At 35.4% G+C, this 15,902-nt stretch overlaps 1 protein-coding gene across 4 annotated transcripts; it reads right to left on the reverse strand.

Annotated features, from left to right (window-relative positions):
• Window positions 1–92: 92 nt before the first annotated feature.
• Window positions 93–15,198, reverse strand: LOC141817794 (coatomer subunit beta'-1-like). 4 transcript variants are annotated; one of them, XR_012600863.1, is made up of 26 exons: window positions 15,010–15,198; window positions 14,779–14,799; window positions 14,586–14,647; window positions 14,423–14,477; window positions 13,918–13,954; window positions 13,489–13,814; window positions 13,275–13,406; window positions 13,046–13,194; window positions 11,091–11,159; window positions 10,691–10,841; window positions 10,553–10,618; window positions 8,196–8,384; window positions 7,741–7,881; window positions 7,591–7,665; window positions 7,257–7,433; window positions 7,081–7,172; window positions 6,871–6,987; window positions 6,438–6,552; window positions 6,246–6,317; window positions 5,092–5,288; window positions 4,893–4,986; window positions 4,639–4,745; window positions 2,132–2,264; window positions 1,263–1,440; window positions 732–767; window positions 93–388 (listed from the first exon to the last, which is right to left on the reverse strand). XR_012600863.1 is itself a non-coding variant. In XM_074705424.1 (26 exons), exons 1-25 carry the CDS (start codon window positions 15,010–15,012, stop codon window positions 748–750), a joined length of 2,697 nt encoding a protein of 898 aa, XP_074561525.1. In that variant the 5' UTR covers window positions 15,013–15,198; the 3' UTR covers window positions 93–388; window positions 732–747. The 4 variants fall into 4 exon arrangements, 2 of the variants coding, with proteins under 2 accessions (XP_074561525.1, XP_074561524.1); XR_012600862.1 differs by having other exon boundaries at window positions 1,263–1,449; XM_074705424.1 differs by having other exon boundaries at window positions 1,353–1,449.
• Between the last annotated feature and the right edge of the window lie 704 nt (window positions 15,199–15,902).

Consider the following 15,902-nt stretch of genomic DNA (forward strand, 5'->3'; position numbering starts at 1 on the left):
GTTCAACAGCAAGCAATACTTGTTGGATGCAATCAGGCTTTAAAAACCATACAAACATGCATGTGCTATTTTTCATCTGGCAGACGACGAGATTACGAAGCTCATAAAATTTCTCTAACAAGAAGCGGATTACAAAGCTTTATAAATGATATGATTGAATACAATAGCTGGAAGAAATTGTCTGCTATTCCCAAACAAGCATTTCTGGGAAAACCAATCATCTAAAAACCTCTATATCTCTAAGGTGGGTCCAGTGTACAAACAACTTAAACTTATGGCATCTCATGAATCCGTTTATTATGATTTTCAATTCTGGAAGCTGAAGGATAGCGAAGAAGAAATCTCAGTGGAAAGGATAACTGTGCGCCACAAGATTTCCTTCTAGAGCCTGATCATAAAGTAAACACGGAAAGGTAAAGTCAATGACCAAACATTTTTAAAATAAAATATTTATCATTATTTAAATCCAATTACGTATTAGAGATATTAAATCATTTAATAAGGTGCGTTCAATAGTGTGAACTATCCAGAAGGAAATTGTCATTTCATGTAATTGAGCCACTTTAAGATTTACAATTCCGTCTACAATTCGCTAAAGGAAGTTTATATAGGAAAACAAATTTGGCATGGAGTATATTATATTATGATTCTTGGCCTATACGAATTACACGTAATCAAAAGACAACGGAAAAAGAAAGAGGTAAGCAAACTTCATTAGCTACTGAAGATACCTGTCCCGAGAAGATGCTATTCTTGCGGAGTCAGCACTGCAAGATCATTTCAAAGAGAACAGACTCAATAAGAATTCAGTATAACATGCATTATAAGGGAACCAAATTGGTATCCATACAACACGATCAGACAAGAGTATTAATGAACTCTTAAGAATTCAACGGACTAGGAATTAAATAAAGCTAGGTTGGAGTAATATATATATATTTTTCTCAAACAGAAATTGAGTGCCAGCATGTAACGGACACAAGCATGCTACAAATGACATAATTGTCAAATCCATCTTCAGATGGACAGAACATTTTATCAATATGGTTAATATCAATTATCTAGAATCAGTTTAGAAACTATTGAAGAATAATTGTACTTTGCTCCTATGAAGATAAGCTGCAGTTCGTATTAAATAATTTTGGTGAGGCTCTCTATCCAAGATTTCAGTTAGTTCCTGACTTTACAATTTTGCTAATATCATGTGCATTGGAACTACTCTAGATAAAATGAGGTAATTGAGAATGAGAACAATTAATCACCGGACACAAAATTTTGATTTTACAGAGGCTGAACCAAGTGCGTTTAGGCTGAGGAAGTTCCTTTGTTATTCATACCCCACTGTTCCTCACCCTCATTCCCATTGACAAGGACCGCACTGTCATTAGAATCATCTACATCAACTTCAACAGGTTCCTCTGGACTCTCTACCCCATCTTCCTGTGTCACCTGCATATTGTAAGCCAATATATGGTATAACCAATGGAAGCATGATCAATAAGCAACAAGTAATTTATATTTCTTCTATCCTTCTAAAAGTAATTCCAACTTTTCTTGAGACATCATGAAAAGCAAATAGGCATAGGATATTTTGTTGTCATCGACTCGTCATCGACAAATTGATAAGTAGATTAATGATGCCAGGCCTATCCATTTCTAAACTGTTCAAAGGAAGCAAAGTTCTAGTATAATTCTGCTAACATAATTTATAAGTTAGAATCTTTATTGTCCTAGAATAGTCATGACAGATTGAACAGCCTGTCCTGCCAAATATTTTTTTGTATTCATACTAGTCATGCCAGATTGATCAGCCTATCCTGCCAAATATTTTGCTTGTTTAGACATTCTTGTTTTAGAAGATTTTTCTCCTCCATACAATAATACATTGTTCTTGTCATTCCGCTGCTACCAAAATTCGTTTGTCACAAAAGTTTCATTTTAACAAGCTCACTAATTTACCAGTTTCAAAATGGTATGATTGAGTATGTTCAAAAACTGCATCCATTTGCTACTTGGACACTAGAAACAACTAGTTTTGAGCAAACTCTAGCTCTATTCTTTGGCCTTCCAATGCACATGACTATATAAAGTTTGTATAGTTATCATAGTCCATAAAAAATGCAACTCCTACCTCATGACCATAATCGCCGTTTTCAAGAGGCGTGCTCTCTTCATCAACTTGCATGCTTCTAAAAGCTTCCACAAGATTGACGTTCGACTTTTCCATATAGCTCAAGTATTCCTCAGCAGAAGGATACTTACCCCTGTTATCAGAAATGACATTCAGGGTACTAAATTGGTTGAAAGAAGTATTAACTAAACAAACAATTGAATACAAGAGAGACAGCCACGTAATTGTTCAAACTAATCAAAAGAAAACATAAGAACTACACAATTAAAAAAACTGACAGATTGGTGATCTAATGTCCATTTCCAATCATTCAAAAGAATGACAATGAGAGACAGATACCTTGCATAACCCTCAAACTCCCTACTCCAACTTAAGTACTTACAAATGTCGAAATTAAAATATACAATGAATACACGGGTCTTTTGATAAGCTAGATTCTATTATATAATGAATGCATTGATCTATTGAAGAACTAAATCTTAGGATTAGGAGCCAATTCAGAAACTAGTATTCTTGATTGAATTGGCATGTGGAAGGGAAGATAAATATAACAAATAAAAACATCTTTATGTACCACACAGCAAGAAACAAGAATAGCTACAATGACATGGGATTTGTTTCATGTAAAACTCCTAACAAATACGACGTGAAAGACGTCGCAGCTATTTAGTAAGCTGAATTCAGGAAGGACTTGAGAGTTGAGAATAGCTAACTAATTAGACATCCCAATAAGCCTTCGTATACAAGTTTATCACGTTTGTAGTCATGATGAAATAGCATTTCTATCTCATGAAGTTATTAAGTTCAAAATTGAGATTTTGTATAAAATGGGATGAGAACCAAAAATAACCTTAAATGAAATTATATGAATGTTAAAAAAGAAAAAAATAATAAAGTTCTCTCTCATTTGTTTGGTTCTTTAGATAATGGGTGCTATTTTTCAATTTTTCCCCAGGGAGTCCTTGTTTCATTTTTCAGCACAGAAGTTGCATATGAAATTTTTTCAATGATAGCCTTGCCCATTTGCACATCAGTGTTTTTCCAAACAGTCTAACAAGCTTATTTTTTACAGCTTAAAAATTAATGTGGAACAGTTCGCAGTTAGATTTGAGAGCAATTAGATATATGTTTTTTAGAAAAGCAAATAGCTCTAGATCCTTTCTTTTGAAAATTGAGTCCATCCATTGAGGGGCCACATATTCATCTGCATATGACCTGAATAAGGATTATACAGACTAAACCAATCACTTGTTAAATTCCAAGTCAGATGTTGATCTGGTTAAAATCTTCTTCTGTGGATTGTCTAGGTCATGTAAAATTTTCCTTTATATCAATTGATTAGTTTGGTTAACATGCGTGGCTAAACTTTATTTAATATTGATTTCTTAAGGTCATACATAAAATATTTTAGATGGAATTATGAATTGCTTATAATTATCAAATTTATATGTTGCAATTGGTTTTTTGTTGATTGCCCAGGTTGATTATTTTGTTATATTATGTTACATCTGAACATATGTTTTCAAAAACATGATACCGTGAGTTATAATGAACATAATTACATAATACTGTATATGCATCACATACGGTGGCTAACCACATGCACGCACACTTTTGAAACCTTGCTCAAGATTATGCTGGTGTTTTAATTTTGTAAAACACAACTAGCATAGATGAAATGGCAAAAACAATAATTGTAACCATAACAAAACAAGAAATCTTTATGTAAACAAGAAAAAAAACAAAAGGAGAACGGCCTCTCTCAGTATCTCTCTTTTTATATAAGAAAAGAAAAGGGAAATCCACCTAGCACATATGTACAACCAATTGACATGTAGACATATTAAGTTTCCTATATAAGCTCTGTATTTAGAAGAAAAAAAATACAAAACATCCAGCACTTCTCATATTTTATAACAGAATTTTTTATCAGCATACCAAAATGGAAAAATATTTTTATAAAGCAGCACAAAACATAAAAATTTGGTTATATAATGGGAATTTGTTGGACTGCACATGTATGCCTGCGCTTATCAACTAGCACCCAAAAGCATGTGAACAAGTGTTTCTTTTATAATGCATATACAAAACAGAACAATTGACCAGTTATCGCATCCAACCATCTAGCAACTTAAGCTGGATTGGAAAACTCTTAGTTTACCGCACAGTCAATTTTAGCTATGTTGTAAGCTAAACAAATAATATCTAAGTCAAACGAACAAGCATATCCATTTAAATTGATATACTATATAGTATAAAGTAAATCAAGCAACGAAAATCAAACAAGTGGCATACTATGGTAAGCCTACAAATCAAAATATTATCCTAATAACTAGGTACGAATGGAGCTTTTCTGTCCCTTATCAAGAATCAAGATCCAAATTATCACAATTCATAAAAAAAAATACAATGAAATATCATTGCTTCATAGTAGTGAAATAATTTTATAGAAGTTCGTATGTTAATGATTGCAATGCATAGCATATAAGATATAACATAACAAAAACCTGCTAGGAGCAAGATTTGACTCAACAGCCAAAGCAATCTGCCAGTCCCCAAATAAAGTAGGGTACTCTTCAGGATCAGCCAAAGAATCAGCAGCTTTTGGATTGACCTTCGCACAATCAAAGAGTTAGGAAATAGAGTTAGCAAACCTGACAAGGAAATTTCAAAGGAAACTTAAGCAGATCTAAATAAATATAACCTATTTTTCCTGACATGTTTTAACCAAAAGCAAGCTATTCAGAAAAAAGAAACATGCCTTGCTAAGATCTTTTTTCCAAAATGATACAATTTCTGATACTTTGCTTGGAAGATATGACCTTGCCATCAATGCAGCTTCTGGAATGCGATTACTGCAAAACATGGATGCTTAATAAAAGAAGGTAAACTTTCACAAGACAACCAAAATACGAGATAGAATAGCACATTCGCTCACAACCAGCACAACATGAAATTACCTGTCCACCAATAACTGAAGGCAATCTTCCAGTTTACCTAGCATGAATAAACAAAGAAATGCAATGTTATTCTTTCCTTGTTCTTTTGCCAGAGATGCAAGTTTTATTATCCCTTCAGCATCACCAAGGGATGAGTAAAGAAGCAACAATCCACTCAAATCCATAGCTTGTGATAGACATTCCTCAGCCATCTCTAACTGCATAACAAGAAATGAAATATGAGTCAATGATTGCACTATATCAATTGTCAAAAAGTACTAAGACAAAATGACATAGGACTTCTCCAGCTCAGCAAGCCAATTTTCAGGGTTGATACACTAAATTTAGAACAAGACAGATGATTGTATTCCATCAGATATCAAAGTTAAGCAATTAAGTGCACCATAGAATATGTCGCTGTCCTTGTTGGAACTAGTAAAATACCACAATAATCAAACTATGGTAAGAGACAATATGCTACAATAGAAAATATGAAAGAATCCACCAATTTTATCGCATATTCCAGAAAAGATCTACACTCAATCCATTTGAGATCCAAAGTAAGGATCTTTTACGGTGAACCAGCTTGTCCGTAGTGTCTCAAAGGCCTCTGACCACGAACCACCAAAGTCCTTCCAAAAGATACTTGAAACAGAGCATCAAATTCTGCCCATTTTTCTAGCATTTTATTTAACTTGCTTGACACCATACTTTTTGAGTCTTCAAAGATGCCACTCTTCCATGCTCGAACTCCAGTTTGCAGGTATTTAGATTGGGAAGGGATAATGAGAATGAGAAGGCTAGAGGACAAAATGGATTTTCTCAGTATTCTTACCATGAACCAAATCTTGTGCACTTATCCATTTATCAGCACACCAATCTTTCAGGCTATCCTATAACATTCAGTGCCAATTGCTGGCTGAAACTAAAGGTTAGCAAAACTTTAGTCCATCATTACCAGACTATTTGTTATTCATAAGTCAATCTGCTCTCTTTTCATTTCTGAACTACAAGGTAAAATTGCCAACTCATATATTCATAGTCCATACGATGCAGTTGTAATCGACAAATTTACAGGTCAAAATGATCATGACACCACTATATAACACATAACATATCTGAAGCAAACTAAACCATCACGTTACAAAACTAAGGTTTTTAAGGTTCCATATTACCTTTCCAGTAGACATAGCCAACTCTCCCAACTGTTTCCACTTAGATTCACTTTGTACTTCTGTAGCAATTTCCTGAAGAGGAAACAACAATCATATAATTGGAAATAAAAGATCTCTGAGAAACTAGCCACACAAGGAAAAAGCTAAGAAAGAGAATAAGCTTGTTAAATTCTAATAGATCCAAAAATGTACCTTTGCTATTTCCAATTGACCAAGTTGAACGGATAAATCAAATCTGTAATTAGGATCAGTTGCTACCTCAAGAGCATCCTCTATCATTCCCCGAGATTCCAAAAAATGAGCCACACTAACAAATTAAAGGTTCCAATTAATATTCAATGTCAAATTAAGAATAATAACGATATACTATGTTTGAATTGACAAAATTACTCAACAATTGAGTTAAAGATAAATATAACTTCATTCAAGTAATATAACTTGATTAAGTGTCTTTAACAATGATTATAAGCTGGTATCAGAGCATGTGTGCATTTTGGAATTGGAATAAAATTAGAATGTGTTCAGGGTACATAGCTTTTGACAATGGTTGGCATCATGTTCACTATACTGAAATTGAGTTAATAACAACAATAATAGCATAGAAACCCTAGAAAAAATGATGTACCTATTATGATGTTCCTTTGGAATTGATGGCAAAATTCCTTTTGCACGTTCTAGATCCCCACGTGTAACAAGAGTTTTATATTCAATCAAACTGAGGAGTAAGGTATAGCCTATAACACTGAAATGAACAGATATTTTTAGGTAAAGAACAGCAACAATGAAAAATGACAATATGAAAAATTAATATCCTCAGATACTAGTGACAATTTACTTGAACTCCTTGTCAATTAGATACACACGACTTTGACTAGCAAGATATCCCAACAAGTACATAGGACGGTCCAAATGAAACATGGTGGTGACCTAAACATGAAAAATGAAAAACCAATAATCTTACGACTAAAGAAATATACATGGAAATGAAGGAGAAACAAAAATGAAGTTTACCTCTCCACCAACGCAATAATTAAGTCGCCAAGAAGAATTGTTATAAATGAAACAATCACCAACCCATATACCAGTTCGAACACGCTCATTTACTTCATGCAGCAGCTCAAATGCCTCTTCTACTCCATCATCATCTACTGGCTTACCATTTTCTAGGTAAGAGGAAATGGCATCTCTCTGAAAGAAATCCAAAATAAATGAACATACAATTTCCAATATTTTGTGAGCATTTTTATATGGGCAAAGCAGAAAAAACATCATTAGTAATAAACTAATATCTATGTAATCTATATAAAATATCTGCAGAATGGCCAAAATAGGTATGCCAACTTACATTGTACTTCAGTATGTAGAATGATGTATCACTTGCTATGACTAGAAGGTCACCACTATCAGCCCAATACAGGTTCTGCAGCAATCAACAAAGCTAAGAGGAAGCAGCTTAAAGTTTGGCGACATACAAAAAGGGTCACATTGAACTTACCTTAACACTAACATCAATCCTACGTATTAATCTACATTCAGCCCAATCATAAAAGCAAATGAAGTCATTGGAGCACATTGCTAATAGTATTCCTCCATAAATATGCTCAGCAGAGAAGGCTGGCCGGATACTTTTTCTCTCCTGAAAGAATTCATCTGGGGTCAATAATCAAGGACAGAAATGTTTCAATAGTTAATTATTTGATAAACCTAGTCTTTGATTAAGAACAACACAAAGGCAATAAATATAAATTACTTCTATCATCTGAAAATAAGAAAACCTAGTTGAGACATGGCTTGATAATGATGAGGCAAAATCAAGGGGGGAAAAAAAGAGAATTGACTAAAGAATACTCAAGGCCATCCCTCAGTGATTTTTCCATTCTAACTTTATGCAAGCAAATTAATCTAATGCATGAATTTCTAAAGTAGAAATACATGAGAGAAAGGTCAAACCTGGAAGGTTTTACTAAAGATCTTAATTCTTGATGTACTTTCCCTGATTGCATACTCTCCATCAGAAGACCAGACAAACTCCAAAGCAGACCCAAATGATCTATTTCTCCATGCCAGTGCAGTATATATAATGTACTCTCCATCTCCACAGACAACAACAAATCTTCCATTTGGGTTATGCTTCAAGCTCTGAAAAAACAACAGAACAAACCTATGCATGATAAACATTAATGTAAAGAGGCAACTTCAGAAAATACAAGTGATAGGCATGCTGAAAGATCAAGCTGTTTTTGGCAAGTGTATATTTCAATAAAATTCAACACTAATGAAAGACCATTTGACTATAATGAAAGGTGAAAACCAAAGTTTTCTTTTAAAATGTTATGGAAGTAGTTACTTTTAATTTTAAACACATATGATTAACATGGGGTTTAATAGATAACTGGAACGTAAAAGCAAAGGAGGATGGATCTGGGAATTCAATGACATGAAGCAATAGGCTTGTTACCATTTATCTCTTGTTCCCTTTGTAAAAAAACAAAAAGGAAAGATTGATAATGGAAGGAAAATTTTAAGTTCATCCTTCATAACTCATCTGTGCAAAACTGGATGAAAATCTAATAGCCAATTGTCCATTATAAAAAAATTTAAAAAAAGTGGCACATCTTCTTTATTTACATCCATTCAAGGAGACTACACTAACAAACAATAATTTTTTATTATTTTCCCTTCACTTTTCCATCTTTTTATATATTCATCCTTTCAATTTACCATCTTCCCAAGGGGAAACAAGGCCTTACTATTGGAAAAATAAATTGCGCAGATAATGCATAGTATTCTCAGTAAACAAAGAACAAAAGCATAGTAAGGTCATAAATAAGAAAAGATTGGATGATCTTTCTCATAAAGATACTCCTACACCATTAAGAAATCCTGACATCCACACATACACAAACATAGATTAACTATCACAGCCATATCCAAATTCATACTGTTAACCCGAAAAAGTAGCACAAAATTCTGCATAGAGGAAACAAATCAAGCAATTGTTTTGCCAGGTATAGCATCCCAAAATTGGGTGGAAGTCATGGAAATGCTAAGAAGGAATCTTCAAAATAGTCATTCAATATCAACAATATCCTAATTCCTAATAATAATTTTATAAGTTGAATGCAAGCAGTTTTAAATAGCAAAGCAGTCAGCACTTAAATCTTTCCCTAACAATGTTCAACAATTAAAACAATGTGTAGCAAATATTTAAAGGGTAAAAATCAAGCGCTTTTCGTTATCATCAAAAGGACATCCTATGTTGAAAAAATGTCAAAAGGGCATCTCATCCTAAAATTTCTTCACAAATTATCCTTTTTACCCCAACCCCAATATTGTTATAGCAGTTTTGGCCAAAACTGCTACAGTGTGGAGCAATTTTGACCACAAATGCTCCAAGTGATCCAATGTTGGTCAAAACTGCTTATAGTTTTTACCAACCTTAGAGAAGTTTTGGACAATGCTGGGTCATTTTAATTTTAGCCAAATGTTAGGAAATCAAAAGAGCGCTTTTCATTATCATCAAAAGGACATCCTATGTTGAAAAAAATGTCAAAAGAGCGTCTTATCCTAAATTTTCTTCCCAAATTACCCTTGTTACCCAACCCCAATACTGTTATAGTAGTTTTGGCCAAAACTGCTACAATATGGAGCAATTTTGATCACAATTATTCCAAGCAATCCAATGTTGATTAAAACTACTTAGTTTTTACCAATCTTAGAGAAGTTTTAGACAATGTTGAAGCAGTTTAATTTGGCCAAACATTAGAGCAGCTTTAGTCAAGTTTGAGTGAATTTAGAGTAGTTTAGACTTTTAGCCAAATATGTTGCAACAATGTTAGACCACTATGATAAAGAGGGTATTTATGGGATGAAAAATTAGGATGGCCATCCTTTTAATATTTTTTCAGCATGGGGTGCCTTTTAAATAAAATGAAAATAAGAGCACCCTTTTTATTTTTGCCCCTATTTAAGTAGTACCAAGTACAGCAAGTCTAATGAACATACCTAAAATACCTAAACTGTTATTACAAAATGTAACTATAGATTTCAAGTGAAACAACAAAATCCTGACTTCCAAAATCATTAAATAGGTTCTTTCAAATGTTTGCTAAAAATTACCCACAGTATTTTTTTTATTTTTTTGCATATTGTAAACAGCAAACAAAAATGTAAAAGCTGTTGGCTTTGGTTTTTTCCAAGTTCTCAAACGTTGGGGGTGCTTTGGTGAATATTCCCCCAATTAAACTGGAGAAGATCACTAAATGAGCAAATCATAAGGAAAAAAATTGATTTAAGCTAAAACTCACTTGTGGGTAGAGATCACAACTTCCTAATTCCTTGACAGCTAAAGGCAATCTTTCTCCATCTGTGACCTGTGGAAATGATAAATACCATGTCCTCAGGTGCTTCATGTTCTTCTAAAGAGAATACTAGAACTATCTAACCTCAAATTCTGCTCCAATTGTCTTGATATTAACTGTTTGAATCTCATTGTGCTTTGCCCAAATGATTTTTCCACTGCCTTCCATGCTGGCAACTGGAACTTCACGGCCAATCTTCACCATAATGGTTCCTTCATCATATCCTATTACAACTCTGAAACACATACCCATGAAACATAGTGAGAAAAATCATAAAAAGTCTAACAACAGAATTTTCTAAAGAAAAATTTTGGAGCTTCTCACGAACCAACCATAACTCATAAGCATTTGTAAGGATTTAGGAACTCTTACAAGAAAAAAAAATAACACTCAAAATTGCCAATTGATCTTGTAAAAGTCATCTCCTAATCCATTGCATGATCAAACATGAAAAAGCTAACAAAAGTGCAAGTTTAGTGCATACCTCCTTGATCCTTTCATGTATCCAATAGCCCAAACTCGTTCCAGACCATAGTTTAGTGTGTTCTCCAGTCTGTAAAAGGGCAGAAATAAAAAATCTTGGGAAAAGGAAAACAATTTTTTTTAAAACAAAGAAAACAAAATAATTTTTCTATTAAAAAAGGACTAAAAGTAGACTTCTGCAAAACTGTTATGTTTCCAGGTGCATAATTTACATCTGAAATAATTATAGTTAAATTAGAATACAGTTTCAAGAACCACAACTTATAATTAACCATGTTATGGGTAAAAATTTAGTGAACAATTATAGTTTTAATTGGTGAAAGGCAATGTGTTCAAGTTCACAGGTTCAAGAATTGACATTTTCACGCGATGGGAAAAAAGTTACAGATTAGATTAATTAGTATAGACCTGGCTATAGTTAGAGGTCTTCAGTTACCACAGTAACAAAGAGCAAAAAGCTATAAATTAGTCAATAGTCATCAATTATTCTTATATCTTCCTGAAACCCAGTATCATCATAATGCTAGCTTGCTTTACAAATTTGTAATATACAAACATTGCATTCAGGACAGTTGAACTTGCAAAGGATAGGAAACATGTGCCATGCCCTAAGCAAAAACTCTCCTACCATAGGTGGAATTTTCATGTATTGGGCTATTATTTCAATATTTTGCTCTCAAGAATTTGGGATGGAACATCCAAGAGAAAGACCAAGCATTAACGAAATCAGACACTGCTATTCCCAATTTTGGTGTGAGAATTAATCTTTTTCCCTATGGCCCTGTTTTCTAAGGCTGAAAAGCTAGGGCTAGAAAAAATGCCTCTCAAATAGGGTGAAAAATATGTATTTTTCCTTCATTCTTAGAAATGAAAAGGTAGGAGGGAATGATTTCAACTGAGAATTATTTCCTCCAAATCCCCCGAAATTGCTCTGTGTAAAAAAAAAAAAGCCTCGTCAACCACCTTGACCAACTAGACAGTAGACACCCTCAATCACCTCTTTCCTCTACCTTGATCCTTGTCCGTTGGGCCAACACCATCAACCTCATCTACTACTTAGACACCGTCACCCACCACCTCAACCTCGTCCACCGCCATGACACTCTCATTTCACTGCCTCAACCTCATCCATTAATCTGACACCCTCAATAGCCTAGACCACGTCTACCACCTAACACCCTCAACCTTATCCGCTACCACAACCTCGTTCGCCACCTTACTCCCTTACCCTTGTCCATTGCCTCCACACCCTCAACCTCGTCCATCACTGCAACACCCTCAACCTCGTTCACCTTCCCGACATCCTCGTTCATTGCATTGGCACCCTTGTCCTCCACCATAACCTCATCCCTCTCCCTGACACCCTCAGTCACTCCCTCCTCCCATCAACTTTGTCCTTCATCACGTCACCCACAATCATGCCTCTCCTCTGCCTTGACCACGTTTGTTGCCCTCCCTCAACCATGCCACCCTTGTAGCCATGCAACTGACCTCAGCAATGCAATGATCGAACATTCATGATGAGATGGGGCTCATGACAGGAGGATGGGACTTGCAATAGAGCTATTCTTCTTTTCCTTCCACTCTACGAAACACAAAATTGAAAATTTTCTGGAAATTTAATTAACAATAAATTTCCATAAACATGGTAAACTTTTTCTAACCCTTTGCCTTCCCCTCTAGAAACTACGCCCTAAGTCTCCTAGCATATTAAGATCAAACTTGAAAAGGTTCTGAACAATCACTCTACTTCAAGGCCCCAAGGTTGCTCAAGATAAATTTTATTAATGCAATTGCATAGGACCATACATCACCTTTGTAAACTAATTATCAAGAAACAAAAAACTTGATTTGAAAGCATGGAATAGAATTAGTATCAGGGTTATAATCTTTCACAGATAAATTGGGTAAGTGGACATATGATCAACAAAAAAGAGTTTGAATCTGAAGGTGTACCTATATGTGGTTGCATGCCAAATTCTAACAGTTCCATCCTCTGAACCTGTTATTATTATTGGAAGCTCAGGATGGAAACATACAGCAGAGACATTATGGGTATGGCCTTCGAGTGTTTGTACACAACTCTTGGTTTGGTAGTCCCAAACCTGATTCAATGAAACTCATTAACAGAAAGCTTGGAGTAGAAGATGGAAGCTACAGCTAAACTAGGATGAAAGAGGCAGACCTTAGCAGTCTGGTCATCAGAACCGGTAATCAAATATGGCCTATCACCTCCAGTAAAATAATCAACGCAGTTTACTCCTTTGGAATGAGCATCTAATGTAAAATTTGGGTCAGGAGAACCAAGATTCCAGATCTGGTCAGTCAGAACAAACAGTCAGAATTATTCCATAAACCATACAAAGTTTGTTCCATGTTCAAAGATATTAGGGAAACACCTTTACTGTACGATCCAAAGAGGCACTTGCAAAAGTATTGGTGTCCTTTGGATTAAAAGTCACTTGCATCACATAATGAGAGTGTCCTTCAAAAATTTGGGTACACATCCAACCCTTCTCCCAGTCCCAAAGCTTTATCAGCATGTCATCTGATGATGACAACATGTATGACAGTGTTGGATGTACAGCCACACACCTAATATAGTCTGTATGAGCCTCAAATATTTTAACTTTATCCATTGTGTTATAATTGTAGACGCGGATGAACATATCATCTGCGCCAGCCACCACCCACTGCTTTCGGGCTACAAACTTTGCAGATCTCACTGAAAATTCAACACTGGATGTTTAGCTTTACAAAGTTACAGGTTCATAGCTAACTCTGGGAACAGTATACAATTAAAATATCATATGCAGTCTTCAGTATACCTGGTAATTCAGTTACTTCAAAAGACTTTACCATTGTCTGCAACAAACCAAGTAGTTGTTTAAACTCTAACAGCCAAACCAAATGCCATAACATTGATGAAGTAAAATGTGAGTCTCATTCTAAATTGCAGAATGCACAAGAATACTTCTCTTAAATAAAACTCATTATCCAAATCATAAATAAAACATTCCTTAAGACAAACAGTTCACTCTCATCTGTTTTAAGATCAATTGTGTTCTTCAAATCTGTCAAATTCTAAACCATAAGGATCGATTAGAAAATAAAACATACAAAAGGATCTGAACAAAATAATATAATTGCAGTCCGAGCATGTTGGTGAGGATGTATAATTAGCCAGCACAGTGTCTACTTGGTCAATCAAGTAGAGCTACCACGTATTAATATAGAGAAAGGAAAGTACGCTTTCTGAAAATGAATCAGGTCAAAGTTGCTTCATGGATGACAGAATAGATGCAAATAAATATAAGCAAACAATCAGCTTGCCTGTGACTGATAGTTCCAGATGCCAACTGTTCCAGAATAAAGACTCGCAAGAATCCTGCAGTTAAAAAGATGATCGCATGGTTATATATCATAGTTACATGCTAGCCATCCTCGATGTCATGATCATTAGAGATGTGGATACTGAAAAGGCATTCATATTTACCATGGCTCAGTTGGATGAAGATCCACAGATTTGACCCTTTCTGACCTTTGAGCGAGTTTCCGCTGATCCAGAGACAATTGTGAGCATAATTCAACACAAAACCAATTGAATGTAGCATGCATTTCAACTGTAACCAAATCGCGAGATCTTCACGATATCTACCAAGAACATCACTAAGGCCAGTGGCACATACCTTGATTTCTAATCTGAGAGGCTGGAATCCGTCCAGAAGACACCAAAACAACAAAAAGAAGAGAAACAATCTATCGTCAGCGATCAATTAAAAATCCAGATCTCAAGGATTCACAATTCCTAAGGTAGAGACACGCAAATCTAGGAAAAACTAAAATCCAACTAAACCATGTGAACATAAGGCGAGCCATCACAGATCCGATTGGCAATGCCAAAAAGAAGACGAACGTACCATCTTTCCAGAATCAGTGAGAGCACGAGATGCGTGAAGTCGGAGAAGTCTGCGGATCGATGCGTCTGGATCCCAGAAGACGAAGGATTAACAGCGCAGAGATCGGGGAGAAAGCCGAGATCCGGTGAGACGAGGAAGCAAATGGATCGGAGCGAGGGCAGAGAGGGAAGGGCCGAAGGGGAGAGGAGACAGATGAGTTTCGGCTTTAACGGGATCTCGAGTACACTAAACAGAAGAAGGGGCAGAAGTAATTTACAGAATTGACCCCCGATCGGTTCTCGTTATAAAAATTAAAAATTGACCGGCTCGGCTTCGTCCGTAGCTTAATAGTCAAACCCTTGGTTCAATAAGTCGTATCGTGTATAAACTTAAAAAACATTTTTCTCCGGGGCAATGGTGCAACTGTAGGATATCCGGATTGTAACCCAGGGACCCGCGCTTCGATCCCCAACTACGGCGTATTTGTAAGAATTTTCTTCCAAATGGGGGAACGCAATCAAAGGATGCTGGACATCTGGATTGGTCGCCGTATACGCTTCCCGATTTACCCTGGTGGTCGGTGGAAAACTTCTGTGGGACCGGGCCGGCCAACCCCAGGGATTGAGTCTATGAGACTGACTGGGATTTATCATCATTTTTTAAAAAATATTTTTCTACCGATTTCATTAATCACGCCGACTAGACCCGACCACGGTTCAACGGTTCATGGCAGGTCGACCCTTAACCTTAACCTCCCAAGACGGTTACGGTTCACGGTTCAGAACCGCCGGTTCACGGTTCGCGACGGTTCAAGATTATTATATTAAAAATTTAAAAATTTAAAATTTATATAAAAGAAATATTGAAAAAAAGAGAGAAAAGTCGATGTATTTTAGTTGTGCGTATTCCTTTCT

Source organism: Curcuma longa, unplaced genomic scaffold (assembly GCF_044706935.1).
Source record: "Curcuma longa cultivar G26 ecotype Majalengka, Jawa Barat unplaced genomic scaffold, ITB_CL_G26_1.1 contig_21923, whole genome shotgun sequence".
NCBI classification, from domain to species: Eukaryota; Viridiplantae; Streptophyta; class Magnoliopsida; order Zingiberales; family Zingiberaceae; genus Curcuma; species Curcuma longa.

What these genes read in the sequence shown, in the direction of transcription:
- LOC141817794 (XM_074705423.1), bottom strand. An exon ending in GGAAAAAAGATCTTAGCAAG is followed by an intron (nt 4,746 to 4,892) that starts GCATGTTTCTTT and finishes GATTGTGCGAAG; the next exon opens with GTCAATCCAAAAGCTGCTGA. An exon ending in TGAGGGTGAGGAACAGTGGG is followed by an intron (nt 768 to 1,337) that starts GTATGAATAACA and finishes ATGATCTTGCAG; the next exon opens with TGCTGACTCCGCAAGAATAG.